This window comes from Tachypleus tridentatus, unplaced genomic scaffold (assembly GCF_004210375.1).
Source record: "Tachypleus tridentatus isolate NWPU-2018 unplaced genomic scaffold, ASM421037v1 Hic_cluster_1, whole genome shotgun sequence".
In the NCBI taxonomy this organism is placed as follows: domain Eukaryota; kingdom Metazoa; phylum Arthropoda; class Merostomata; order Xiphosura; family Limulidae; genus Tachypleus; species Tachypleus tridentatus.
Window position 1 is genome coordinate 22,490,016 of NW_027467777.1, and position 27,340 is coordinate 22,517,355.

At 34.1% G+C, this 27,340-nt stretch overlaps 1 protein-coding gene and 1 pseudogene across 3 annotated transcripts in view; one reads left to right on the forward strand and one right to left on the reverse strand.

Annotated features, from left to right (window-relative positions):
- LOC143241973 (activin receptor type-2A-like) overlaps positions 1–10,580 on the reverse strand; it is a 46,710-nt pseudogene extending 36,130 nt beyond the window's left edge. The window contains exon 1 of the transcript XR_013022375.1: positions 10,015–10,580. The product of XR_013022375.1 is annotated as an activin receptor type-2A-like (transcript). The remainder of the gene's footprint in view (positions 1–10,014) is intronic.
- Positions 10,581–12,973: 2,393 nt separating this feature from the next.
- On the forward strand, positions 12,974–16,814 carry LOC143241974 (uncharacterized). 2 transcript variants are annotated; one of them, XM_076485308.1, is made up of 4 exons: positions 12,974–13,087; positions 13,343–13,532; positions 14,691–15,139; positions 15,430–16,814. In XM_076485308.1, exons 2-4 carry the CDS (start codon positions 13,364–13,366, stop codon positions 15,874–15,876), a joined length of 1,065 nt encoding a protein of 354 aa, XP_076341423.1. In that variant the 5' UTR covers positions 12,974–13,087; positions 13,343–13,363; the 3' UTR covers positions 15,877–16,814. The 2 variants fall into 2 exon arrangements, with proteins under 2 accessions (XP_076341423.1, XP_076341422.1); XM_076485307.1 differs by having other exon boundaries at positions 12,975–13,119.
- Positions 16,815–27,340: the final 10,526 nt, after the last annotated feature.

Consider the following 27,340-nt stretch of genomic DNA (forward strand, 5'->3'; position numbering starts at 1 on the left):
AAAAATACAGGACTAGTCAAGAGCACACAGGAAATGTTTTACTGATAAATGTAAGTTAGTGAGCTGTTAGTATAGAAACTTAAGTGTTCCTTCTAAGAAGGGTACTAGTATTCTTAAAAATAAAATGAGTTGGGTATACCTGTCAAAAATAATTTAGTCTTACGTTGGTTTTTAAATAAACTGAAAACATCAACTATAAATAAAAATTATTTTAACTTGTTTTTTCACATATATAACGAGAAGTAACATGATTATTAAACACTTAGATAAGTCACAGCTCGAAACTAAATTATTTGACAAAATTATGCCAGTCACTTTAACTTCCAAAAGAAAAGAAAACAAATATTTTATAAGGATATTCATTTTTAAAATCAATGATTTGATACAGAACATTTGGTACAATCATTATGTGTAAAATCTTTAATTAAAGTTATGAATTTTGTGCATATAACTAATTAGTTAACAAATTTCTAAGACCATCAATTTCTCTATTTCAAAAGGAAAACTGATTGCAGAGAAAATAATGGATAGATTTAAACAGTGAGAGTGGTGTGTTTAAACACATAATCATCTTCAAGAATAAACAGTGTACACCACAGTAGTTATACATTAAATAATGTAAAAATCATCTTATGGATGAAAAATTTATCCAGTTTTAAGGTTCAGACATGAAAATGTCCTGATGTCCTTGGTTAAAACCTTGATTAAATAAATCAGAAACAATTTTACTTCCACTATATGGATAACTGGTGTTTAGAACATATATAAAACATTTAGAAAATAATATATAAAAACAATGTACATCCCAGATGACATAAGTTCACGAACAAATATGCCTGACATCAAACCACATGCAATATTAAATGGTATGTCTCCAAAATAACAGTAAAATTTTACATCTTACACCACATAAAACATCGGTGGTGAACCAATTTCACCACAAGAAAATTAAAATGCTAACCATTTCCACAGAAGTAACTGGCCATATCAACACATTTGTTGACTCACACTTTTATTGAATTACTATTTTATGAATTTATGTCATTAACTTTAGTATCAAACTACAGACTATAACTCAGATTATCATATTATACATTATTTAATTTCTTAATTTAAAAATAAATATAAAAACACACATGTACTTAAACATCAATATTTGTTTGTCACATGGTAGGTTGAATGTAGCTCCAGTTCAAATCGGATGTCTGTGATCTCAAAATACAAAGTCCATAGTTTTGTACAAATTACCAACACTGAAAAGCTACAACATAAAATAAGAATCTTCTATCTTTTCTATTTACTGAGATATCACTCATGTACTGAACCAAACACAGTTGCCCCACCTAACTTTCTCCATTTCTGAAAATGGTCCCTTGTATACATTTATATATATGTATGTGAATAATGAAATGAAAAATCAAAATGTTCCTCAAGTGGTTTCACCAGCCATTATCAACTATATTGCATTATCTCTTTCTTTCAAGATAAACCTTTGTGTCTATAGGCCATTATCAACTATATTTCATTATCTCTTTCTTTCAAGATAAACCTGTGTGTCTATCAGCCATTATCAACTATATTGCATTATCTCTTTCTTTCAAGATAAACCTTTGTGTCTTTAACCTCTTTAAAATTTCCTGTTTGTTTACACGCAAATAAAGCTTTGTTACTACACTTGATAAATTATAATGCTATCTATATAGTAATTTATAATTTTATGGCTATTTCAAATGTATATATAAAAAAACCTAAAACAAATATTATGTTTTACATCCTCCATGTGCAAACTTTCTTAAGGCTTAGCAGCCCACGACATGCAGCAATCGAATATGAACATTGTACCTAGAACTGATAATGTCTTCTAAACTTATTTATTTTCAGTTATATGTTTTAAGAAAAATACATTCCTAAAATACCTGTAAATAGTAATAATGTATTATAACTGAAATGTAACTGTATTTCACAAAATACTAGTTGACTAAAACATAGCCAAAACACAGTGGGATTGCAAAGGTTAGTCTTATATTACTTAATGTGGTGACGAATGAACATGTGGTACATAATTATAACTTCTATAATGTTAACCAGGGACAGCTGGAAAGTCACTACAATAAAAATAATAAATATATAATGTTGTGATATTTAAACTATTTAGACTAAACATTTGTTTACTGAGCAATAATTTGTAGTCATTCTAGAAAGAAAAGTCGTAAGTTACAGTTATTTCATAACTTTTCATGAACATTACAAGAGCAGTCAAATCTACTGAATGCATAGAGAGATTCCAATTCAACAGTGAAAATAATAAATGTATATACTGTTTTATCTTTAAAAAAATATTTGTTAATTATGTGGAAGTTATAAAGAATTCACATGTGAAATTTAAAAATTTTCTGATTCATAAAAATTATTTTTAATCTTAAAATGAAAATTGCTCTGTATGTTACCTATTCAATATTCTGAAAAAAAACCATCAAATGAAAAAATATTTTAATAAAAATCTCAATACTTAATTCAAAAACTTGATATTTCGTGTACAAAACCCTTGTAAAGTTAAACTATAACATGAAAAATATTGTAAATATGTTACAAACCACAGATCCAGGGCTTTTTTCCTTTTGACATTTCAATGGTCATTTTTAATAATGCTTTCATGTTAAATATCATTTGCATGAATGCTACAAAAAATTTTCTGTGGTATTTGGTAAGAATAATTATATTTAGAAAATACACCGTGCAATGACAAAACATTCTGATAACTCAAATCCTCACTTATTAAACACTGTTGACAATCTGGTTTTACAGCTCTGATAACTCAAATCCTTACTTATTAAACACTGTTGACAATCTGGTTTTACAGCTCTGATAACTCAAATCCTTACTTATTAAACACTGTTGACAATCTGGTTTTACAGCTCTGATAACTCAAATCCTTACTTATTAAACACTGTTGACAATCTGGTTTTACAGCTCTGATAACTCAAATCCTCACTTATTAAACACTGTTGACAATCTGGTTTTACAGCTCTGATAACTCAAATCCTCACTTATTAAACACTGTTGACAATCTGGTTATAAAACAATTAATAAAATAACTTCATTGAAAAGAGATTACATCTATTTGATAAAAACTGATTACAACAATATCAGTTCTTGGTGTACCTCAGCATCATCAAGTGGGTTTAGAATACAATAAACATTTACACCAATAACATTTCTTCATGTACTTCAGCATCATCAAGTGGGTTTATAATAGGACAAACATTTACAACAATATCAGCTCTTACTGTACCTCAGCATCATCAAGTGGGTTTATAATAGGACAAACATTTACAACAATATCAGCTCTTACTGTACGTCAGCATCATCAAGTGGGTTTATAATAGGACAAACATTTACAACAATATCAGCTCTTACTGTACCTCAGCATCATCAAGTGGGTTTATAATAGGACAAACATTTACGACAATATCAGCTCTTACTGTACCTCAGCATCATCAAGTGGGTTTATAATAGGACAAACATTTACAACAATATCAGCTCTTACTGTACCTCAGTGTCATCAAGTGGGTTTATAATAGGACAAACATTTACAACAATATCAGCTCTTACTGTACCTCAGCATCATCAAGTGGATTTATAATAGGAAAAACATTTACAACAATATCAGCTCTTACTGTACCTCAGTGTCATCAAGTGGGTTTATAATACAACAAATGTTTACAACAATATCATTTCTTGGTTTAACTAAGCATCATCAAATGGGTTTAGAATACAACAAACATTTATACCAATATCACATCTTGGTTGCCTCATCATCATCTAGTGGATTTACGGTACAACAAATATTTAGAATATCAGTTCTGGGTGTAACTCAGCATCATCAAGTGGGTTCAGAATAACATAAACCTTTACAATAATATCAGTTCTTTGCACCACTCATCATCAAGTGGGTTTATAATAGGACAAACTTGACAAACTTGAAAAATATCAGTTCATGGTAAGCCTCAGCATCATCTAGTTATTTTAGGATAAAACAAAAGTTTACAACAACATCAGTTCTTGGTGTACCTCAGCATCATCTCATGGGTTTAGAATACAACAATATCATTTCTTGGTGAACTTTAGCATCATCAAGTAAGTTCAAAATACAACAAATGTCTACAACAATATGAGTTATTGTTATAACTCAGCATCATCAACTGTTTTCAGAATACAACAAATGTTTACAACAATATCAGTTCTTACTGTACCTTAGTATCATCAAATGGGTTTATAATACAACAAATGTTTAAAACATCATCAGTTCTTGGTGTACGTCAGCATCAGCAAGTGAGTTTATAATAGGACAGACATTTACAACAATGTCAGTCCTCAATATCATCAAGTGAACTTTGAATACAACAAACATTTACAACAATATAAGTTCATGATGTACCTCGGCATTGTCAAGCGGGTTCAGAATACAAGAAACATTTACAGCAATATCAGCTATTGGTGTGTCTCAGCATCATCATCACATCTGAAAATACTACTCTTCTGAAATATGTTTATTAAGAAGGATATTAAACCTTTTGTGTATTATCTCAGCAGTATCCAACAGATGTCCAAGTGATAGTCCACTTGTAAAAAATGTAGTTCTTTAATCAGGTTAAGAAATATTAAGAATTCATAGAATATAATGAAGTCCTATTTTTTTTATCTCATATTAATTTTTGGAAAGGATAATTTTTACATCAGAATGTTTATTATACCAAACCACAATATAATGAGATCCTGTAGCAAAGAATACATTTTGGCCTTCAAAGATTTGAAACACATCATGGAATGTAGGTTTGAAGCTCTAATAGTACTAACTGGTATAATTTACTGATCTCACTATAACTACCAGTTTATAATTGGTCAGAAACCTTTCATTTTATATTACATATATTTTAAAATGTTACAACAAAAAGTAATCCTTCTTCAATATTACACCTAAAAATAGAACGTACACGTTTTTATATATACGCATTTGATATATTACGTGTGATACTTACATAATCAATAAACCTGTATTGATAAAATACTCTACTCTATTCTTCAAGTGATTTAAATACAACAAATACTTAACTCTTACCTTCCCCCGTGTTAACAATATTGGTCTTTTCAACATAAAAATTAAACATACTAAATGAACAGCAGAAGGTAACAGAAATAATTTCATTAGAAAATAAATACAGACCTTCAGTTACAACTGCCTTACTAAAAATCACATTCCATGAGCAACGTTAATTAATGAATCAAAAATACACAACTTAGGAGGATGTATCAACTTACACTGGTACTCCTTTTGAATTTTAAAATTATGTTAGTGTATCAGGAGGATGTATCAACTTACACTGGTATTCCTTTTGAATTTTAAAATTATGTTAGTGTATCAGGATGATGTATCAACTTACACTGGTACTCCTTTTGAATGTTAAAATTATGTTAGTGTATCAGGAGGATGTATCAACTTACACTGGTATTCCTTTTGAATTTTAAAATTATGTTAGTGTATCAGGAGGATGTATCAACTTACACTGGTACTCCTTTTGAATTGTAAAATTATGTTAGTGTATCAGGATGATGTTTCAACTTACACTGGTACTACTTTTGAATTTTAAAATTATGTTAGTGTATCAGGAGTATGTATCAACTTACACTGGTACTCCTTTTGAATTTTAAAATTATGTTAGTGTATCAGGATGATGTATCAACTTACACTGGTACTCCTTTTGAATTTTAAAATTATGTTAGTGTATCAGGAGGATGTATCAACTTACACTGGTACTCCTTTTGAATTTTAAAATTATGTTAGTGTATCAGGAGGATGTATCAACTTACACTGGTACTCCTTTTGAATTTTAAAATTATGTTATGTATCAGAATGATGTATCAACTTACACTGGTACTCCTTTTGAATTTTAAAATTATGTTAGTGTATCAGGAGGATGTATCAACTTACACTGGTCCTCCTTTTGAATTTTAAAATTATGTTAGTGTATCAGGATGATGTTTCAACTTACACTGGTCCTCCTTTTGAATTTTAAAATTATGTTAGTGTATCAGGAGGATGTATCAACTTACACTGGTACTCCTTTTGAATTTTAAAATTATGTTAGTGTATCAGGAGGATGTATCAACTTACACTGGTACTCCTTTGAATTTTAAAATTATGTTATGTATCAGGATGATGTATCAACTTACATTGGTACTCCTTATAAATTTTAAAATTATGTTAGTGTATCAGGAGGATGTATCAACTTACACTGGTACTCCTTTTGAATTTTAAAATTATGTTAGTGTATCAGGATGATGTATCAACTTACACTGGTACTCCTTTTGAATATTAAAATTATGTTAGTGTATCAGGAGTATGTATCAACTTACACTGGTACTCCTTTTGAATTTTAAATTTTGTTGGTGTATCAGGATGATGTATCAACTTACACTAGTATTCCTTTTGAATTGTTAGTGTATCAGGATGATGTATCAACTTACACTGGTACTCCTTTTGAATTTTAAAATTATGTTAGTGTATCAGGAGGATGTATCAACTTACACTGGTACTCCTTTTGAAGTTTAAAATTATGTTAGTGTATCAGGAGGATGTATCAACTTACACTGGTACTCCTTTTGAATTTTAAAATTTTGTTGGTGTATCAGGATGATGTATCAACTTACACTAGTATTCCTTTTGAATTGTTAGTGTATCAGGATGATGTATCAACTTACACTGGTACTCCTTTTGAATTTTAAAATTATGTTAGTGTATCAAGAGGATGAATCGACTTACACTGGTACTCCTTTTGAAGTTTAAAATTATGTTAGTGTATCAGGAGGATGTATCAACTTACACTGGTACTCCTTTTGAATTTTAAAATTATATTAGTATATCAGGATGATGTATCAACTTACACTGGTACTCCTTTTGAATTTTAAAATTTTGTTGGTGTATCAGGATGATGTATCAACTTACACTAGTATTCCTTTTGAATTGTTAGTGTATCAGGATGATGTATCAACTTACACTGGTACTCCTTTTGAATTTTAAAATTATATTAGTGTATCAGGATGATGTATCAACTTACACTGGTACTCCTTTTGAATTTTAAAATTATGTTAGTGTATCAGGAGGATGTATCAACTTACACTGGTACTCCTTTTGAATTTTAAAATTATGTTAGTGTATCAGGATGATGTATCAACTTACACTGGTACTCCTTTTGAATTTTAAAATGTTAGTGTATCAGGAGGATGTATCAACTTACACTGGTACTCCTTTTGAATTTTAAAATTATGTTAGTGTATCAGGATGATGTATCAACTTACACTGGTACTCCTTTTGAATTTTAAAATGTTAGTGTATCAGGAGGATGTATCAACTTACACTGGTACTCCTTTTGAATTTTAAAATTATGTTAGTGTATCAGGAGGATGTATCAACTTACACTGGTATTCCTTTTGAATTTTAAAATGTTAGTGTATCAGGAGGATGTATCAACTTACACTGGTACTCCTTTTGAATTTTAAAATTATGTTAGTGTATCAAGATGATGTATCAACTTACACTGGTATTCCTTTTGAATTGTTAGTGTATCAGGATGATGTATCAACTTACACTGGTACTCCTTTTAAATTTTAAAATTATGTTAGTGTATCAGGAGGATGTATCAACTTACACTGGTATTCCTTTTGAATTGTTAGTGTATCAGGATGATGTATCAACTTACATTGGTACTCCTTTTGAATTTTAAAATTTTGTTAGTGTATCAGGATGATGTATCAACTTACACTGGTATTCCTTTTGAATTTTAAAATTATGTTAGTGTATCAGGATGATGTTTCAACTTACACTGGTACTCCTTTTGAATTTTAAAATGTTAGTGTATCAGGAGGATGTATCAACTTACACTGGTACTCCTTTTGAATTTTAAAATTATGTTAGTGTATCAGGATGATGTATCAACTTACACTGGTACTCCTTTTGAATTTTAAAATGTTAGTGTATCAGGAGGATGTATCAACTTACACTGGTACTCCTTTTGAATTTTAAAATTATGTTAGTGTATCAAGATGATGTATCAACTTACACTGGTATTCCTTTTGAATTGTTAGTGTATCAGGATGATGTATCAACTTACACTGGTACTCCTTTTGAATTTTAAAATTATGTTAGTGTATCAGGAGGATGTATCAACTTACACTGGTATTCCTTTTGAATTGTTAGTGTATCAGGATGATGTATCAACTTACATTGGTACTCCTTTTGAATTTTAAAATTTTGTTAGTGTATCAGGATGATGTATCAACTTACACTGGTATTCCTTTTGAATTTTAAAATTTTGTTAGTGTATCAGGATGATGTATCAACTTACACTGGTACTCCTTTTGAATTTTAAAATTATGTTAGTGTATCAGGAGGATGTATCAACTTACACTTTTGAATTTTAAAATTTTTAACCTTTTTTTTCAAGTTTCCTATTACTTATTCTACCTTAATGCATGTCCACTAGGCATTTAACAGATTTACGTAATATAGGTACTATCCTTTGTGCTTCACTAGAAGTGTCAGGAAATAGCTGCAACATACAACAACTTAGAGATATTTAAATACAGTTGGCTAGTGAACAAAAGTTGAAACCTTTGGTCACTGCTCTATGTGATATCATAACTTGCAAACCAATTTGATTTGCTGTCATTTCAATTTTTTTATTGTTAGTTAAGTCACTTTATTAGGAAAACAAATCACAAGCAGAGAATAATTTGACTTAAAGAACACAGTATCTCTTGTCACTCTATTTACAAGACAATGTGATGGTTCATACTCTTCTACTGAAGTCACACTGGACTTGTAATCAGTTATTGTATAGAGATACATACTCAGATGATAACATACACAATAAACCCAGAATGAAGGTCAGAAAAAACTTGAATACCCCTACTGAAGGCATTCAAATAATTGACTCTGGTGCTAATAGGAGGAGAACCCAGATGAATGAAGAGTACATTAGCCTTTCCACTAAAAGTGCCCATGATCACAAATAGAAAGAAGACAATTGGTGGTAGAAATATGGGCTATAAACTAGTATTTCATATTTACTAATTAAACATTTTGTCAGTGACTCTGCAGGCTATTAACCAAGATGATATATATATATATTTACACACACACATACTACAGCATACAATACACAAATACAAAATGGTCAAGTTCTGCAATTCTTAATTAACATCTCAAGCCAACTCATCTCCAAAACTATCAAACATTCTCACACTACAGCATGTAAATCAACATAAAATGCTCTCATAATAATGTAAATTTCATACACAATGAATCTGCTATACAGGTGAACATAAAATTTTTGCAAATACATAACCATAAAACTGTCCTAAACGTAAGTTTTAAGAACACTAACTCCAATGTAAGCGGCAAGTTACGCTAACGATATCAAACAAATACAAAACTTTCAAAACTGAGGTCAAATACAAAGCCCTTACACATAAACAAAATTACAACACTGGGTAGTGTATGTAGATAACTTTTGATTCAACTGAAAAATGAAACCTTTGACTTCAATTTAAATAAAATTAATTAATTACTACACACTGCATACTTTTTTAGGCTAATGCTAGACTAAACATACTGAAACATGAAACAGCATGTTGTTTACCCTATTAAATTCGTGAAATTACAAGTCAACACGCAACGATCAAATGATAATATAGGATAGTACAGCGATTCTGAAATCGCGTCTTTAACCCTTGAATGGAGTTCTTGGCCAATGAAAACATGCCTTTATGTTATAACCACAAATAGCACTTACACGTCAAGTAAATATAGGTTTGCATCTACGTGTAACCACCTTAAATTAACATTATTCAATGTTAGTGCTAAGCCTAGTTTAGGGTTAGAATGTTTCATACCCATGCTTTTTATGCAAATATATTTTACAATTTACTCTATAAGAATATTTAACTTGCACTAACATTTTTTTTCCAGCTACATAGCCCATTCGTTTTACTTTTTTTCTCCAATATTTCAATCTATTATTCTTCTTTCGCCTTACAATATGGCGTATGTCCGTACGCTTAACTTTACAAGTCCCGGATGAGCAACTCTTCAACCAAAACGTAACTAATCAGAGTATTCTTGATACGACGACCTATACTGGTTTTGATATGAAATCAACAATTTTGTAAAACAGCACATGAAAATACTCTGCATATAATTTAGCAGTATTTAACTTTTAGATTTTTTCTTCTCTTTTCTTATATACATTGTAACCTAATGCTTTACTGAAAGTGATGTTCCTTCCCCTTTTAACATCATAATTCCAGGAATGACGAAGAGAAGCCAGTAGTCGTCTGTCGTCCAATAAAAAAATTAGCACATTTTCCTGTTGTTGTTATTGTTGATTGAATTTCGCGCTAAGGTACAATTCTCGTATAGCTCTACTAGCACAGTGAAATGTCTGATGATCTATAAAGCTAAAATGATGTTTCGATACCCTTGGTGGGCAAAGCATAGATAGCCCGTTGTGTCGCTCCGTGCTTGACGTCAAACAAACTGTTCTAGAATGCTTCATAAAATTTCAGGTAGAAGCTATTTCAAGTGAACAAAAAATCAAACTAATATCACGTATTTTTGTGATAATTATTATATAAATACAAGATGGTTATTAAACAGGTAAATACAATATAGTTATCAAATAATTTCGTGTAAAGTATCATTAATATATATACACACACGCACACAATAACTATTATTTATATTAATACAATAATATATATATAAGACATTAACTAGATGTTTTTTCACTTTGTAGGGGCCCAGCATAGGGTTAGGGCTCTCGACTCGTAATCTGAGGATCGCGGGTTCGAATTCCTATCACACCAAACTTGCTCGCCCTTTCAGCGGTGGGGACGTAATAATGTGACGGTTAATCCCACTATTAGTTGATAAAAGAGTAGCTCAAGAGTTGGCGATGGGCGGTGATGACTAGCTACCTTTCCTTTAGTCTTACACTGCTAAATTAGTGACGGCTAGCGCAGATAGTTCTCTTGTAGCTTTGCGCGAAATTCAAAAACAAACACTTCGAAGGAATTTCGCGCAAAGCTACAAGAGAACTATCTGCGCTAGCCGTCACTAATTAACAACAAACAAATGAAACAGTAATAAAACAATAATGTGTGTGTATGTTTTTCTTTTAGCAAAGCCACATCCAGCTATCTGCTGAATCCAACGAATGGATACGAACCCCTGGTTTATCGCTGTACCAATGGGGTACCAATAACACAAAAGAAAAACATACACACACATTATTGTTTTATTACTGTTTCATTTGTTTGTTGTTAAGCGCAGAACTACACAATGGGCTATTTGTGATGTGCTCACAATGAATAACCAAACGTTATAATTCCAAATTTAACACTAAGTCACTGAGGAATTTCTTTACTGCTTAAGTATTGATCTATGTTTCAAGCACTGAACTTATAAGTATAGTGCAAGATATGGTAGTTTTAAAATTAATTTTGAATACTTTCACCTATTTAGCCAGCAATATAGATATTTCAATAAAAACAAAACAAACTCTTATGAATTCAGCTTTAATTGAATGGCCCCCAGTGGAACAGCGGTATTTCTGCGGACTTACAACTGTAGAAACCGGGTTTCGATAACCGTGGTGGGCAGAGGTAGCTAAGCAGTTAGATTTTATCTCTGAATTCATTGGGAAATTGCTGTAGAACTAATATTAATTTATTTTTATTTATAACAACCTGATTTTAAATTATTTTTTGTAAACAATAACAATGTATTTTGTAGATACAGCTTAAATTTTAGTAAGATATTATGGTAGTTTCTACAGGTTGGTTTCGAACAAGTAGAACAATGTAAGTATTTCTTACATACTAATTGTTTTATTAACTAAACGAAATATTTGGTCTCTCGGGGTTTACCAATAAAACCTTGTTAAAAGCTTACGTTTCTATAGTATCCTCTTCACAAATAAAGCCAATAATTGTACCTTACCTCGCTGACACCAGTTTTTATACTGGTAATTTCCCAGGCTCCAAATCGAAATGAGTTAACAACTTAACCCAGTACAAGTTTCATAACAATGACTTGTATACCTAGTTTAGTATTTAAATCGACAATTTATAAATTTTAATCAAAATGCACTGTTAGCAGTTTAAGTTACTAATTTTTAAATGTATTAACAATAATATCTGAATTTCTTTAAGCGCAAAGCTACAATGGTCTGTCTGCATTGTGTCCACACAGGGATCAGCCCTCGAACTTGAGCGTTATATGGCTTCAGACTTACCACTGAGCCTCCGGAGGGCAACATTTGAATACAGGTGAGGTTAATTTAAAACAAAATGTAGAATAAAGCTACATTAAGATATACATTTCGGTAACAATGATTCCACAAGTATTAAAACCTTATTGAAAAGTAATTATAATAATTTATCTTAAAGGAACAATAATCGATGACGGAATAATTGAAAATTACCCCAGAATTATGTACTAGATACGTTATTCTAGGTAAGGCTGTCTATACTCTGAAAACGTGATATTTTTATTTTTAAAAAAGTAAATAAGCTGATTATAGAATTATTGTCTCTACTGGTGTATATTTTCATTTGATTCAATATGACTGGCAAGTTGAAAACGTTTTCGATAAATACTTTCCAATTACAATTGATTGTATATTTATTACCAATGTGCTAATACCTGTACAGATACAAACAAAATAATGTTCTTAATAAGGCTCCGCACACGACCAAATTTCTTGGAATTGAAACCATCGTAGAATGCGACGTAGTAATACATTCCTCGTTTTTATTGGTTGAAAACAATTACATCATAAGGAACTTCGTGGATTGGATGCTAGTGATGTCATTGCTAATTTTATCCTTTTCTGAAGTTATTTAAGAGGATTGTAAGACGATTGTGTAACGTAAAACGGTCTTGTGGTGGTAGTTGGGAAGTGTTTACGTGAGTGGATCGTAGGACAGTCCCAAACATAGAAGGCCGTGTCGTTTAAATTTGCAAAACGTAATTTGGAATTATTATTAGTAGAAGTAGAGGTTAGTACAAGAAAAGTTTAGTTTTATACATATTAAAAAGAACAGATTATATATTTATATATATTATATATATATGTTGTATATTAAGAGTCCATATTACACTTTATACTTTTAAGCTCTATTTATTAGTATATACATACAGGTTCATGTGTAGTTCCAACTTCAGTACGTGCGTAGAATGTGGGGGAAATGTATTTAACGTTGTGTGTGGCTGTATTTACAGAGTGAAAGTTGAACTTGGAAGATGTCACTGTGGGCAATTTCAGGAACGGACATAAAGCATCATTGTGTTGGACATGTGTATCAACTGTTTGAAAATTCCGACCAGGATTTTTATCCCAGCAACCCAGAAACATTCACTACTAAAGGAGTGGATTCTGACGATTTGTTTTCTGACGAGTTCGTTAGGCTAGGTGAGTCTAGACATCAAAGTTAACAGGGCAGATGTAAAGCTGAAAATATAAGAAACCTATACTTTTATTTCACCCGTTAACCTAATAATAAGAAAGCTAAAGTTTTGATGAATAAAACTACTCGTGTATCTAACTTCCCAGTAATTTTGTATGTAAACAGTGCAGTGGGCCATCAACACGTTGTTTGTATGTAACACTATTAACAGTAACATGTTAACACTGAAATGACGTGAAATTAGATTGATCAAAATGTATTTAAGAGATTTTACATTACTATAACTAGGAGTTTCATATTGTTACAATTAATAATTTTAGCTATAATTGTACTTCTAGACTTTAGGCTAATAGAATTACTTATCAGTTGTAAGTAGAAGTGAATATTTGTGTTTAGTACAATCTATATGATGTATTTTTCAAAATACTTGTTAGTTAAAAGTCCAGCAGCAGCTACACACACATTAAGTGATATGCTGTTTATCTTTGTAACATATTTTATACACAATGTAACATTATTAAAATTTGCATTTTTAACTCATAATAATGACAATTCTAAGTGTGAAATTTATATAGATCTTAAGGGTCAGACAATCACGTGCATCTATCTAGTTACTCAACAGATTCAACATTGTACTACTGAAAACGTATGACCAGTGGAATAATATTTATACAGTAAAATAATTATTTTGTGGCGTAGCAAATAGCATCAGAAAGAAAATATTGACACTTTTTTATGAAGATGAAAAACAACGTAAATATAGGCCTTCAGTTGTCATTATCAAAGTTTGTAGCTATTTTGATTGAAATTAGTGTAAGTGTTATTCTGCCCTCCAATACTTGTGTGAATACAACCAACTGTACTTTTATGGAATTCTGTGCACTTGAGAGTTAATGTGTGCATATGGGGAAGGATCTGTGAAGGGATGTTTTGATCTAACACTGAAATTGGTCTTGTGCTATACAGAACTTGTAATAGTATAAACTAGTGGATCAGGCAGTAGTACATAATCATAGCTAATGGATTGGGCACATTTGTACTGACATATAATATTGTTCTTTTAAACTGTGATCAAGTGTCTATATAACACACATGTCTGTATTCTCTGATATTCAGTTTGATAAATATAGATCATAAACTTATTAAATATTTTCTTGTTACAGAGAAAACAAATTTAAATGACATCATGACGACAAACACAGGGCCAGACCTGGATTTAGAAGAATTATTACTAGTAGAAGACTTGGCTGCTTTCGATGCTGCTATGAGAGAAAAACAATATCAGAGTCATCCATCGAATGATAAAGAACTAAATGTTTCTTCAGAATTTTCATACGACTCACTTAATGCTTTGTACAACACATCTGGACCTACTGTCGATAATACTAACGAGTCTTCTGTACTGACTACAGGAGTCTGCTCCAAAATCAGTTCATCAGACAATACCATTCTCTCTTCCAGTAGTCAGCTAAGGGAGAGTTCTGTTCTGACCACACTGAAAACCCCAAATTTATTAGCTAGTGGTTCTGAAAGCCTGTCTTCTGTCATTTCTGTGAATGATTTTTGTGATAATAATGAAGAGTTCCAAGACCTGTCAGGACTAATGCAACAGGTAAAGAGAGTTTTTAACTTCTTTAATGTTAGTGTTTCCTTTACCATAAACAGTTCTGTAATTACCATAAGGTTTAAAACTGTTTTCATAAAATGGATCATCCAGAATTAATCTTGACTGAAAGCAAAAAAATAAAACAAGCATTGCCTAGATATAAAGGTTGTTGTAACTTATCTAACTTACAACATTATTATGTTTTGAAAAGAGATATTAAACATTCAATTTGAAACTTGCACTAAAAGCAATTTAAATGTATTTGATTTTAAAGTATTTGTTCCAATTGATTACAGGATGTGTTTTCGTTCCCGGGTGTATCTTCACCATCATTTGATGATAATGATGCACATTCATGTACATCACATACTGTCCTTGAGGAATTTTCAACTTCTGAAGATTCTGTTTGTACCTTGGAAAGTGTCAAAGTAAAGGGGAAAAGAAGTCATAAATCATTTTCTTCGTATGAAAACTTTTGTACTGAACACAAGATAAAGGTTCCAAAACACAGTTTCACAGAGAATCCAACCTTTTCGGACAACAGTTATCATACAATGAGGAAAAAAAATAATGAAGCTTCTCGTAAATCGAGAATGACGAGAAAAGAAAAGGAAAGAGAAATGGAAGTCCAAGCTGAACATCTTGATACTGAAAACAATATGTTAAGGATTAGAGTTCAGAGACTTGAAGAAGTGATAGCTGATCTCAAACAATATCTGATAAATGTGATCGTGAAAAAGTAAATTTTAACATTCAGATTGTTTATTGTATTGAACAAATTTATATTGTAGAGTTAGTGCTTTACTAAATATCACGTGTATTTCTTAAGGATTTCTTATCATGGGGGGCATATTATTTATTTGTAATTTTTTTCAAATCTAATATAAAATAATTTTAAAACGATCTACGTAGCAAATAAGTTTGCATGTTATATAATAGGTGCTTTGACACTTTCCCCATGAGACTGCCATATAAATCTTTCTATTAAGACACTAATTTAATCTAATTTGGGTAAACTAATTATGGAATCAAACAAAGTACTCTGAACTTTTAGATTGTCATATAGTAATTTTAAGTGGCTCTAACAGATAATTAATAAAATTGACATTGGATCTGAAATTTTATAGTGTTAGCTAACTCATTAAAGCACGAGGACCACTCATAGTAAATAACTTAATAATATAATTTATATTATAGTAACTCGTTTTATAGACATGGCTTCTTATTATCAAAGTAAACAAACTTTTGGGACCATACATTAACAAGAGGACCTTAATTCAGATCAAATGAAGTTTCTGAAAGTTAATAATTATAAAAATATCTTTTAGCATGACACTAAATCTACTTTTATTACATTTTACCAAATGTTGTTTTTTAATTACATTTTATTTTCTAGGATTAAACTATTTTAAACCAAGGTTCTTGACTGCCACCTCTTTATATGCAACTATTGGTGTTTAAGATAAATTGTCTTAAGACAATAATTAAACAGTCAACAAAAGGCGAATGTTAATATGACACCTGGAGTGTATATTTTTTTGTTGTACAGTTTTTTTAATGTGCGATTTTGCATATGGTTATTGTTTTACATAGTGGACCTGAAATGTAGATGGTTTATATGGATTGTTACAGTTTGAAGTTTTGTAAATATTTTGTAAATAAATCACTTTGTATGAAATTACTTAACTGCTTTCAAAGAATTTGCATCAGTGATTTGAAGTAGATGTGCCTATATAGTATCTTGCTCTCTGTGTCGTGGAAGACAGGTGCGTTTGACCTCTTCCTCCAAAATTAGGAGAAATAGGCTTGAACATTTCATAACACTGCTTACTAGAAAGAAAAAAGTGGATAACATGGGGATCGAACCCACAACCTTCGTATTATCAGCATGATGCTATAAACAAATGAGTTAACGGGCCACGCCCTAGTAGGTATGAACGTTAAATTGTCGATTCGTGCTTCACGCCCTTTATCGCAAAATAAGAAGAGAGCGGGCTGAGAGATCCCACCATTTGATTAGAGTAACCCAAGAGTAGTTGAAAATAAGAAGAGAGCGGGCTGAGAGATCCCACCATTTGATTAGAGTAACCCAAGCGTAGTTGAAAATAAGAAGAGAGCGGGCTGAGAGATTCCACCATTTGATTAGAGTAACCCAAGAGTAGTTGAAAGTAAGAAGAGAGCGGGCTGAGAGATCCCACCATTTGATTAGAGTAACCCAAGAGTAGTTGAAAGTAAGAAGAGAGCGGGCTGAGAGATTCCACCATTTGATTAGAGTAACCCAAGAGTAGGGCTGAGAGATCCCACCATTTGATTAGAGTAACCCAAGAGTTGTTGAAAATAAGAAGAGAGGGGCTGAGAATTCCACCATTTGATTAGAGTAACCCAAGAGCTGAAAATAAGAAGAGAGCGGGCCAGAGATTCCATTATTTGATTAGAGTAACCCAAGAGTAGTTGAAAATAAGAAGAGAGCGGGCTGAGAGATTCCACCATTTGATTAGAGTAACCCAAGAGTAGTTGAAAATAAGAAGAGAGCGGGCTGAGAGATTCCACCATTTGATTAGAGTAACCCAAGAGTAGTTGAAAATAAGAAGAGAGCGGGCTGAGAGATTCCACCATTTGATTAGAGTAACCCAAGAGTAGTTGAAAATAAGAAGAGAGCGGGCTGAGAGATTCCACCATTTGATTAGAGTAACCCAAGAGTAGTTGAAAATAAAAGAGAGCGGGCTGAGAGATCCCACCATTTGATTAGAGTAACCCAAGAGTAGTTGAAAGTAAGAAGAGAGCGGGCTGAGAGATCCCACCATTTGATTAGAGTAACCCAAGAGTAGTTGAAAGTAAGAGAGCGGGCTGAGAGATTCCACCATTTGATTAGAGTAACCCAAGAGTAGGGCTGAGAGATCCCACCATTTGATTAGAGTAACCCAAGAGTTGTTGAAAATAAGAAGAGAGGGGCTGAGGATTCCACCATTTGATTAGAGTAACCCAAGAGTAGTTGAAAATAAGAAGAGAGCGGGCTGAGAGATTCCACCATTTGATTAGAGTAACCCAAGAGTAGTTGAAAATAAGAAGAGAGCGGGCTGAGAGATTCCACCATTTGATTAGAGTAACCCAAGAGTAGTTGAAAATAAGAAGAGAGCGGGCTGAGAGATTCCACCATTTGATTAGAGTAACCCAAGAGTAGTTGAAAATAAGAAGAGAGCGGGCTGAGAGATTCCACCATTTGATTAGAGTAACCCAAGAGTAGTTGAAAATAAGAAGAGAGCGGGCTGAGAGATTCCACCATTTGATTAGAGTAACCCAAGAGTAGTTGAAAATAAGAAGAGAGGGCTGAGACCCAAGAGTAGTTGAAAATAAGAAGAGAGCGGGCTGAGAGATTCCACCATTTGATTAGAGTAACCCAAGAGTAGTTGAAAATAAGAAGAGAGGGGCTGAGAGATTCCACCATTTGATTAGAGTAACCCAAGAGTAGTTGAAAATAAGAAGAGAGGGGCTGAGAGATTCCACCATTTGATTAGAGTAACAAGAGTAGTTGAAAATAAGAAGAGAGCGGGCTGAGAGATTCCACCATTTGATTAGAGTAACCCAAGAGTAGTTGAAAATAAGAAGAGAGGGGCTGAGAGATTCCACCATTTGATTAGAGTAACCCAAGAGTAGTTGAAAATAAGAAGAGAGCGGGCTGAGAGATTCCACCATTTGATTAGAGTAACCCAAGAGTAGTTGAAAATAAGAAGAGAGCGGGCTGAGAGATTCCACCATTTGATTAGAGTAACCCAAGAGTAGTTGAAAATAAGAAGAGAGCGGGCTGAGAGATCCCACCATTTGATTAGAGTAACCCAAGAGTAGTTGAAAATAAGAAGAGAGCGGGCTGAGAGATCCCACCATTTGATTAGAGTAACCAAGAGTAGTTGAAAATAAGAAGAGAGCGGGCTGAGAGATTCCACCATTTGATTAGAGTAACCCAAGAGTAGTTGAAAATAAATAAGAGAGGGGCTGAGAGATTCCACCATTTGATTAGAGTAACCCAAGAGTAGTTGAAAATAAGAAGAGAGCGGGCTGAGAGATCCCACCATTTGATTAGAGTAACCCAAGAGTAGTTGAAAATAAGAAGAGAGCGGGCTGAGAGATTCCACCATTTGATTAGAGTAACCCAAGAGTAGTTGAAAATAAGAAGAGAGCGGGCTGAGAGATTCCACCATTTGATTAGAGTAACAAGAGTAGTTGAAAATAAGAAGAGAGCGGGCCAAGAGTAGTTGAAAATAAGAAGAGAGCGGGCTGAGAGATTCCACCATTTGATTAGAGTAACCCAAGAGTAGTTGAAAATAAGAAGAGAGCGGGCTGAGAGATTCCACCATTTGATTAGAGTAACCCAAGAGTAGTTGAAAATAAGAAGAGAGCGGGCTGAGAGATTCCACCATTTGATTAGAGTAACCCAAGAGTAGTTGAAAATAAGAAGAGAGCGGGCTGAGAGATTCCACCATTTGATTAGAGTAACCAAGAGTAGTTGAAAATAAGAAGAGAGCGGGCTGAGAGATTCCACCATTTGATTAGAGTAACCCAAGAGTAGTTGAAAATAAGAAGAGAGCGGGCTGAGAGATTCCACCATTTGATTAGAGTAACCCAAGAGCGGGCTGAGAGATTCCACCATTTGATTAGAGTAACCCAAGAGTAGGGCTGAGAGATCCCACCATTTGATTAGAGTAACCCAAGAGTAGTTGAAAATAAGAAGAGAGTGGGCTGAGAGATTCCACCATTTGATTAGAGTAACCCAAGAGTAGTTGAAAATAAGAAGAGAGCGGGCTGAGAGATTCCACCATTTGATTAGAGTAACCCAAGAGTAGTTGAAAATAAGAAGAGAGCGGGCTGAGAGATTCCACCATTTGATTAGAGTAACCCAAGAGTAGTTGAAAATAAGAAGAGAGCGGGCTGAGAGATCCCACCATTTGATTAGAGTACCCAAGAGTAGTTGAAAATAAGAAGAGAGCGGGCTGAGAGATTCCACCATTTGATTAGAGTAACCCAAGAGTAGTTGAAAATAAGAAGAGAGCGGGCTGAGAGATCCACCATTTGATTAGAGTAACCCAAGAGTAGTTGAAAATAAGAAGAGAGCGGGCTGAGAGATTCCACCATTTGATTAGAGTAACCCAAGAGTAGTTGAAAATAAGAAGAGAGCGGGCTGAGAGATTCCACCATTTGATTAGAGTAACCCAAGAGTAGTTGAAAATAAGAAGAGAGCGGGCTGAGAGATTCCACCATTTGATTAGAGTAACCCAAGAGTAGTTGAAAATAAGAAGAGAGCGGGCTGAGAGATTCCACCATTTGATTAGAGTAACCCAAGAGTAGTTGAAAATAAGAAGAGAGAGCGGGCTGAGAGATTCCACCATTTGATTAGAGTAACCCAAGAGTAGTTGAAAATAAGAAGAGAGCGGGCTGAGAGATTCCACCATTTGATTAGAGTAACCCAAGAGTAGTTGAAAATAAGAAGAGAGCGGGCTGAGAGATTCCACCATTTGATTAGAGTAACAAGAGTAGTTGAAAATAAGAAGAGAGCGGGCTGAGAGATTCCACCATTTGATTAGAGTAACCCAAGAGTAGTTGAAAATAAGAAGAGAGCGGGCTGAGAGATTCCACCATTTGATTAGAGTAACCCAAGAGTAGTTGAAAATAAGAAGAGAGCGGGCTGAGAGATTCCACCATTTGATTAGAGTAACCCAAGAGTAGTTGAAAATAAGAAGAGAGCGGGCTGAGAGATTCCACCATTTGATTAGAGTAACCCAAGAGAGTAAGAAGAGAGCGGGCTGAGAGATTCCACCATTTGATTAGAGTAACCCAAGAGAGTTGAAAATAAGAAGAGAGGGCTGAGAGATTCCACCATTTGATTAGAGTAACCCAAGAGTAGTTGAAAATAAGAAGAGAGCGGGCTGAGAGATCCCACCATTTGATTAGAGTAACCCAAGAGTAGTTGAAAATAAGAAGAGAGCGGGCTGAGAGATTCCACCATTTGATTAGAGTAACCCAAGAGTAGTTGAAAATAAGAAGAGAGCGGGCTGAGAGATTCCACCATTTGATTAGAGTAACCCAAGAGTAGTTGAAAATAAGAAGAGAGCGGGCTGAGAGATTCCACCATTTGATTAGAGTAACCCAAGAGTAGTTGAAAATAAGAAGAGAGCGGGCTGAGAGATTCCACCATTTGATTAGAGTAACCCAAGAGTAGTTGAAAATAAGAAGAGAGCGGGCTGAGAGATTCCACCATTTGATTAGAGTAAAGAGATTCCACCATTTGATTAGAGTAAAAATGAAAATAAGAAGAGAGCGGGCTGAGAGATTCCACCATTTGATTAGAGTAACCCAAGAGTAGTTGAAAATAAGAAGAGAGCGGGCTGAGAGATTCCACCATTTGATTAGAGTAACCCAAGAGTAGTTGAAAATAAGAAGAGAGCGGGCTGAGAGATTCCACCATTTGATTAGAGTAACCCAAGAGTAGTTGAAAATAAGAAGAGAGCGGGCTGAGAGATTCCACCATTTGATTAGAGTAACCCAAGAGTAGTTGAAAATAAGAAGAGAGCGGGCTGAGAGATTCCACCATTTGATTAGAGTAACCCAAGAGTAGTTGAAAATAAGAAGAGAGCGGGCTGAGAGATTCCACCATTTGATTAGAGTAACCCAAGAGTAGTTGAAAATAAGAAGAGCGGGCTGAGAGATTCCACCATTTGATTAGAGTAACCCAAGAGTAGTTGAAAATAAGAAGAGAGCGGGCTGAGAGATTCCACCATTTGATTAGAGTAACCCAAGAGTAGTTGAAAATAAGAAGAGAGCGGGCTGAGAGATTCCACCATTTGATTAGAGTAACCCAAGAGTAGTTGAAAATAAGAAGAGAGCGGGCTGAGAGATTCCACCATTTGATTAGAGTAACCCAAGAGTAGTGAGAGAAAATAAGAAATAAGAAGAGAGGGGCTGAGAGATTCCACCATTTGATTAGAGTAACCCAAGAGTAGTTGAAAATAAGAAGAGAGCGGGCTGAGAGATTCCACCATTTGATTAGAGTAACCCAAGAGTAGTTGAAAATAAGAAGAGAGCGGGCTGAGAGATTCCACCATTTGATTAGAGTACCAAGAGTAGTTGAAAATAAGAAGAGAGCGGGCTGAGAGATTCCACCATTTGATTAGAGTAACAAGAGTAGTTGAAAATAAGAAGAGAGCGGGCTGAGAGATTCCACCATTTGATTAGAGTAACCCAAGAGTAGTTGAAAATAAGAAGAGAGCGGGCTGAGAGATTCCACCATTTGATTAGAGTAACCCAAGAGTAGTTGAAAATAAGAAGAGAGCGGGCTGAGAGATTCCACCATTTGATTAGAGTAACCCAAGAGTAGTTGAAAATAAGAAGAGAGCGGGCTGAGAGATTCCACCATTTGATTAAGTAACAAGAGTAGTTGAAAATAAGAAGAGAGCGGGCTGAGAGATTCCACCATTTGATTAGAGTAACCCAAGAGTAAGAAAATAAGAAGAGAGCGGGCTGAGAGATTCCACCATTTGATTAGAGTAACCCAAGAGTAGTTGAAAATAAGAAGAGAGCCAACCAGTAGAGTTGAAAATAAGAAGAGAGCGGGCTGAGAGATTCCACCATTTGATTAGAGTAACCCAAGAGTAGTTGAAAATAAGAAGAGAGCGGGCTGAGAGATTCCACCATTTGATTAGAGTAACCCAAGAGTAGTTGAAAATAAGAAGAGAGCGGGCTGAGAGATTCCACCATTTGATTAGAGTAACCCAAGAGTAGTTGAAAATAAGAAGAGAGGGCTGAGAGATTCCACCATTTGATTAGAGTAACCCAAGAGTAGTTGAAAATAAGAAGAGAGCGGGCTGAGAGATTCCACCATTTGATTAGAGTAACCCAAGAGTAGTTGAAAATAAGAAGAGAGCGGGCTGAGAGATTCCACCATTTGATTAGAGTAACCCAAGAGTAGTTGAAAATAAGAAGAGAGCGGGCTGAGAGATTCCACCATTTGATTAGAGTAACCCAAGAGTAGTTGAAAATAAGAAGAGAGCGGGCTGAGAGATTCCACCATTTGATTAGAGTAACACCAAGAGTAGTTGAAAATAAGAAGAGAGCGGGCTGAGAGATTCCACCATTTGATTAGAGTAACCCAAGAGTAGTTGAAAATAAGAAGAGAGCGGGCTGAGAGATTCCACCATTTGATTAGAGTAACCAAGAGTAGTTGAAAATAAGAAAGAAGAGGCTGCGGGCTGAGAGATGAAAATCCACCATTTGATTAGAGTAACCCAAGAGTAGTTGAAAATAAGAAGAGAGCGGGCTGAGAGATTCCACCATTTGATTAGAGTAACCCAAGAGTAGTTGAAAATAAGAAGAGAGCGGGCTGAGAGATTCCACCATTTGATTAGAGTAACCCAAGAGTAGTTGAAAATAAGAAGAGCGGGCTGAGGCTGAGAGATTCCACCATTTGATTAGAGTAATTCCACCAAGAGTAGTTGAAAATAAGAAGAGAGCGGGCTGAGAGATTCCACCATTTGATTAGAGTAACCCAAGAGTAGTTGAAAATAAGAAGAGAGCGGGCTGAGAGATTCCACCATTTGATTAGAGTAACCCAAGAGTAGTTGAAAATAAGAAGAGAGCGGGCTGAGAGATCCCACCATTTGATTAGAGAACCCAATAAGTTGAAAATAAGAAGAGAGCGGGCTGAGAGATCCCACCATTTGATTAGAGTAACCCAAGAGTAGTTGAAAATAAGAAGAGAGCGGGCTGAGAGATTCCACCATTTGATTAGAGTAACCCAAGAGTAGTTGAAAATAAGAAGAGAGCGGGCTGAGAGATTCCACCATTTGATTAGAGTAACCCAAGAGTAGTTGAAAATAAGAAGAGAGCGGGCTGAGAGATTCCACCATTTGATTAGAGTAACCCAAGAGTAGTTGAAAATAAGAAGAGAGCGGGCTGAGATTCCACCATTTGATTAGAGTAACCCAAGAGTAGTTGAAAATAAGAAGAGAGCGGGCTGAGATTCCACCATTTGATTAGAGTAACCCAAGAGTAGTTGGCGTTGATCACCTGCCTTCCTTCTAGACCAGGGGTGGGCAACGTATTTTTCATAGTGGCCACAACAACTGTGGCTAATGAAAACGTTGGCCACATTATTAAGTAAAAAGAAATATGTTAGTTTAATCAAAATAATTACATTTCAACTAACCTTCAACGTGAAAATTGATGGAGGTTTTCATTAACAAGTTTCGTGAAATTTGGGTTAATATCTATGCGCAATGTACATCTTAACTCTGCCTCTAATTTACGTCAGTAAGCCGAGATCTGTATCTAGACTTGATAAAATCTTGCATTGAAAATGTTGACTCGCACACCCATGTGGATCTAAACATGGAAAATAATTTTGAAATTGTTATTTTTAAATTTTGAAGATATTCATTTATCAGAATAGTGTTTGTGAATTTCGCGCAAAGTTACACAAAGGCTATCTGCGCTAGCCGTCCCTAATTTAGCAGTGTAAAACGAGAGGGAAGGCAGCTAGTCATCACCACCCACTGCCAACTTTTGCGCTACTCTTTTACCAACGAACAGTGGGATTGACCGTCACATTATAACGCCCTCACGGCTGAAAGGGCTATTATGTTTGGTGCGATGGGGATTCGAACCAGCGACCCTTGTATTACGAGTCGAGCGCCTTAACCTACTTAGACATCCAGTTACTGATTGCCAAATTTGTGATAAAAAATAATGCAAAAAGTTGATTCCTGAACTCGAGCTGACCACAATTGTGCTGTCCACTGGCCACATGTGGGCAGTGACCATGAAGTTGCCCAGACCTGTTCTAGAGTGCCAGCTGAAAATTAACCATTGAGTAGCTTTTCCATGAAACTCAACTAATCCATTATCCACTTTTGTTTTAAATTCATAGTCTGAGGGTTTTCTACGTATTAAGATAATCACAATTACAGGCACATTTCGTATGTCGTTTACGCGTTTCGAGTAATTCATACAAGTTATATTGTTAAGTGAGAGTACAGGTTTGTGTAATATCGTAACACAGAATGCGTTTTGTATGGGGCGCTGACTTACATGATTGGCGTTATATTTAGCAGAATTTTTTTTTCTCAATGCAGTGAGACACGTATAATTAAATAAATGTAAATTTTATTGTGAACCAATCTAATATTAAGTTTACTTTAATAGTAAAGATAGTTTACATTACTTTTAATCTTATCTCATTGTTGAGGCTGGAATGGAAATATTTCACTCATTTGTAATAAATTTAAGTAAAATCAAATAAATGAGAAAAATCTTAATATGATTCAAATACTGAATATGAGTTATGTCAGGGTTAAGGTATTAATATTTATAAGATCGGAGGCCTTAACAAATATTTGCCGAGTTATAAGAAGACCAACATATCTAATCATATTAGATAGGAGGATATATTGACTCTTTATAAACAATAATTTGAAAGAAGTGCAGTTGTACATCATGTTTAACCAATAATGAACAAGTAACTCCTTCCATCATTCTATATACAATTATCACCAAAGCAACGAAGTACACTAAGAGAATTACAATGCTAAAATTCGACTGTCCTCAGCGGACACAGCAGATAATACGATGTGCATTAAACACACGTGCACGGACTCTTTTTTTTTTTTTTCCTGTGAAAAACTACGACCACGAGTGAATAAGGACAAAGATGTGTGTGTGTGTTTTCTTATAGCAAAACCACATCCGGCTATCTGCTGTGTTTATCGAGGGAAATCGAGTACTTAATTTTCGTGTTGTAATCCGAACATTTACTGCTGTCACATGGTAACAGGGACGAAAGACGCCGCCTGTAATTGTAATTATTTTATTTTGTCATATTAATTTTCGTCATTTAAATGTATGGCATATATAGAACATTTGTTCACTACAGGTAGTAGAATTGCAGACTATAGATTGAAATATAATTTATTCTTTAAACCAATTGAGGCTTTTAACAGTTTCATTTAGAGTTCTTTTTACTGATTATACAGACGTGCGAACGTAAACTTCATAAAAATTGTTTGATTTTAATAATGGATTTTCCAAAATTAACCTATGCAGATTTCGACACAAAAAATAACTTTTGTTTCTATCACGTAAATATTTTTTAAACAAATGAGGAAGAAAAACTTTCTTGGATCGCATTATGATTTCCTTTACAATTTTTTATTATTATGTGTGCTAACAAAAATATAAAGAAACTGAGGAAAAGGGAAGGACATTTGATGTCGAACGAAAATGTACCATAATTCATCCTGATTTTATTTTTGTGAAATCTAAATATTTTAGTCTCAAAACTACATGTTGTGGTCTTTTATATATATATGGCGTTTTAACGTTTCGTGGAAAATATGGTCTGGGATGGCCAAGCGTGTTAAGGTATGCGACTCGTAATCTGAGGGTCGCGGGTTCGCATCCCCTTCGCGCCAAACATGCTTGCCCTCTCAGCCGTGGGGGCGTTATAATGTGACAGTCAATCCCACTATTCGTTGGTAAAAGAGTAGCCCAAGAGTTGGTGGTGATGACTAGGTGCCTTTCCTCTAGTCTTACACTGCTAAATTAGGGACGACTAGCACAGATATCCCTCGAGTAGCTTTATGCGAAATTCAAAAATAAACAAACTTCGTGGAAAATACGTACGCGATGGAATAAAATAGATATCATTTTGGGATTCAGCGCAAAGACGATGAAACCATCGCAAGTCTGTGTTTTAAGCATTATTTTGTTACAACTTACAGCTTTTCTCATAAGGAAGACAAATTTTAAAACACGTGTGACATTTCGATCACTAGTTTGCTTATTCTTAAATACACAAGTATTAACGGTAAAGATGGTTATCGTGTTTAAAAGAACAATCTGAGATATAGGGTTTGTATTGTAAGTTACGGTTTGTGGTTCAGCGAAATATTCTTGAAGAAGTTGTAAAGTCCAACAATGAGTGTCCAGTTAAAGAAAACTAACAGATTTAGTGTTATAAAGGTGTTTATTACTGGTACTAAAATGTGTTTTGTACACCAATATGCACTCCAGAAATTAAAATGTAAATTTACGTATGTGTTTGAAAAAATATTCATTTGGAATAGTAAAAAATCAAAGGCGGAGTATATATGTATATACGAAAGTCGAAGGGTATTGTGACACTTGTGGCATTAAAACATGAGAAGAGAGCATTTTAAAAAGGAC

What these genes read in the sequence shown, in the direction of transcription:
- LOC143241974 (XM_076485308.1), top strand. Translation starts at nt 13,364, where the DNA reads ATGTCACTGTGGGCAATTTCAGGAACGGACATAAAGCATCATTGTGTT. An exon ending in TGACGAGTTCGTTAGGCTAG is followed by an intron (nt 13,533 to 14,690) that starts GTGAGTCTAGAC and finishes TTCTTGTTACAG; the next exon opens with AGAAAACAAATTTAAATGAC. An exon ending in TGTCAGGACTAATGCAACAG is followed by an intron (nt 15,140 to 15,429) that starts GTAAAGAGAGTT and finishes AATTGATTACAG; the next exon opens with GATGTGTTTTCGTTCCCGGG.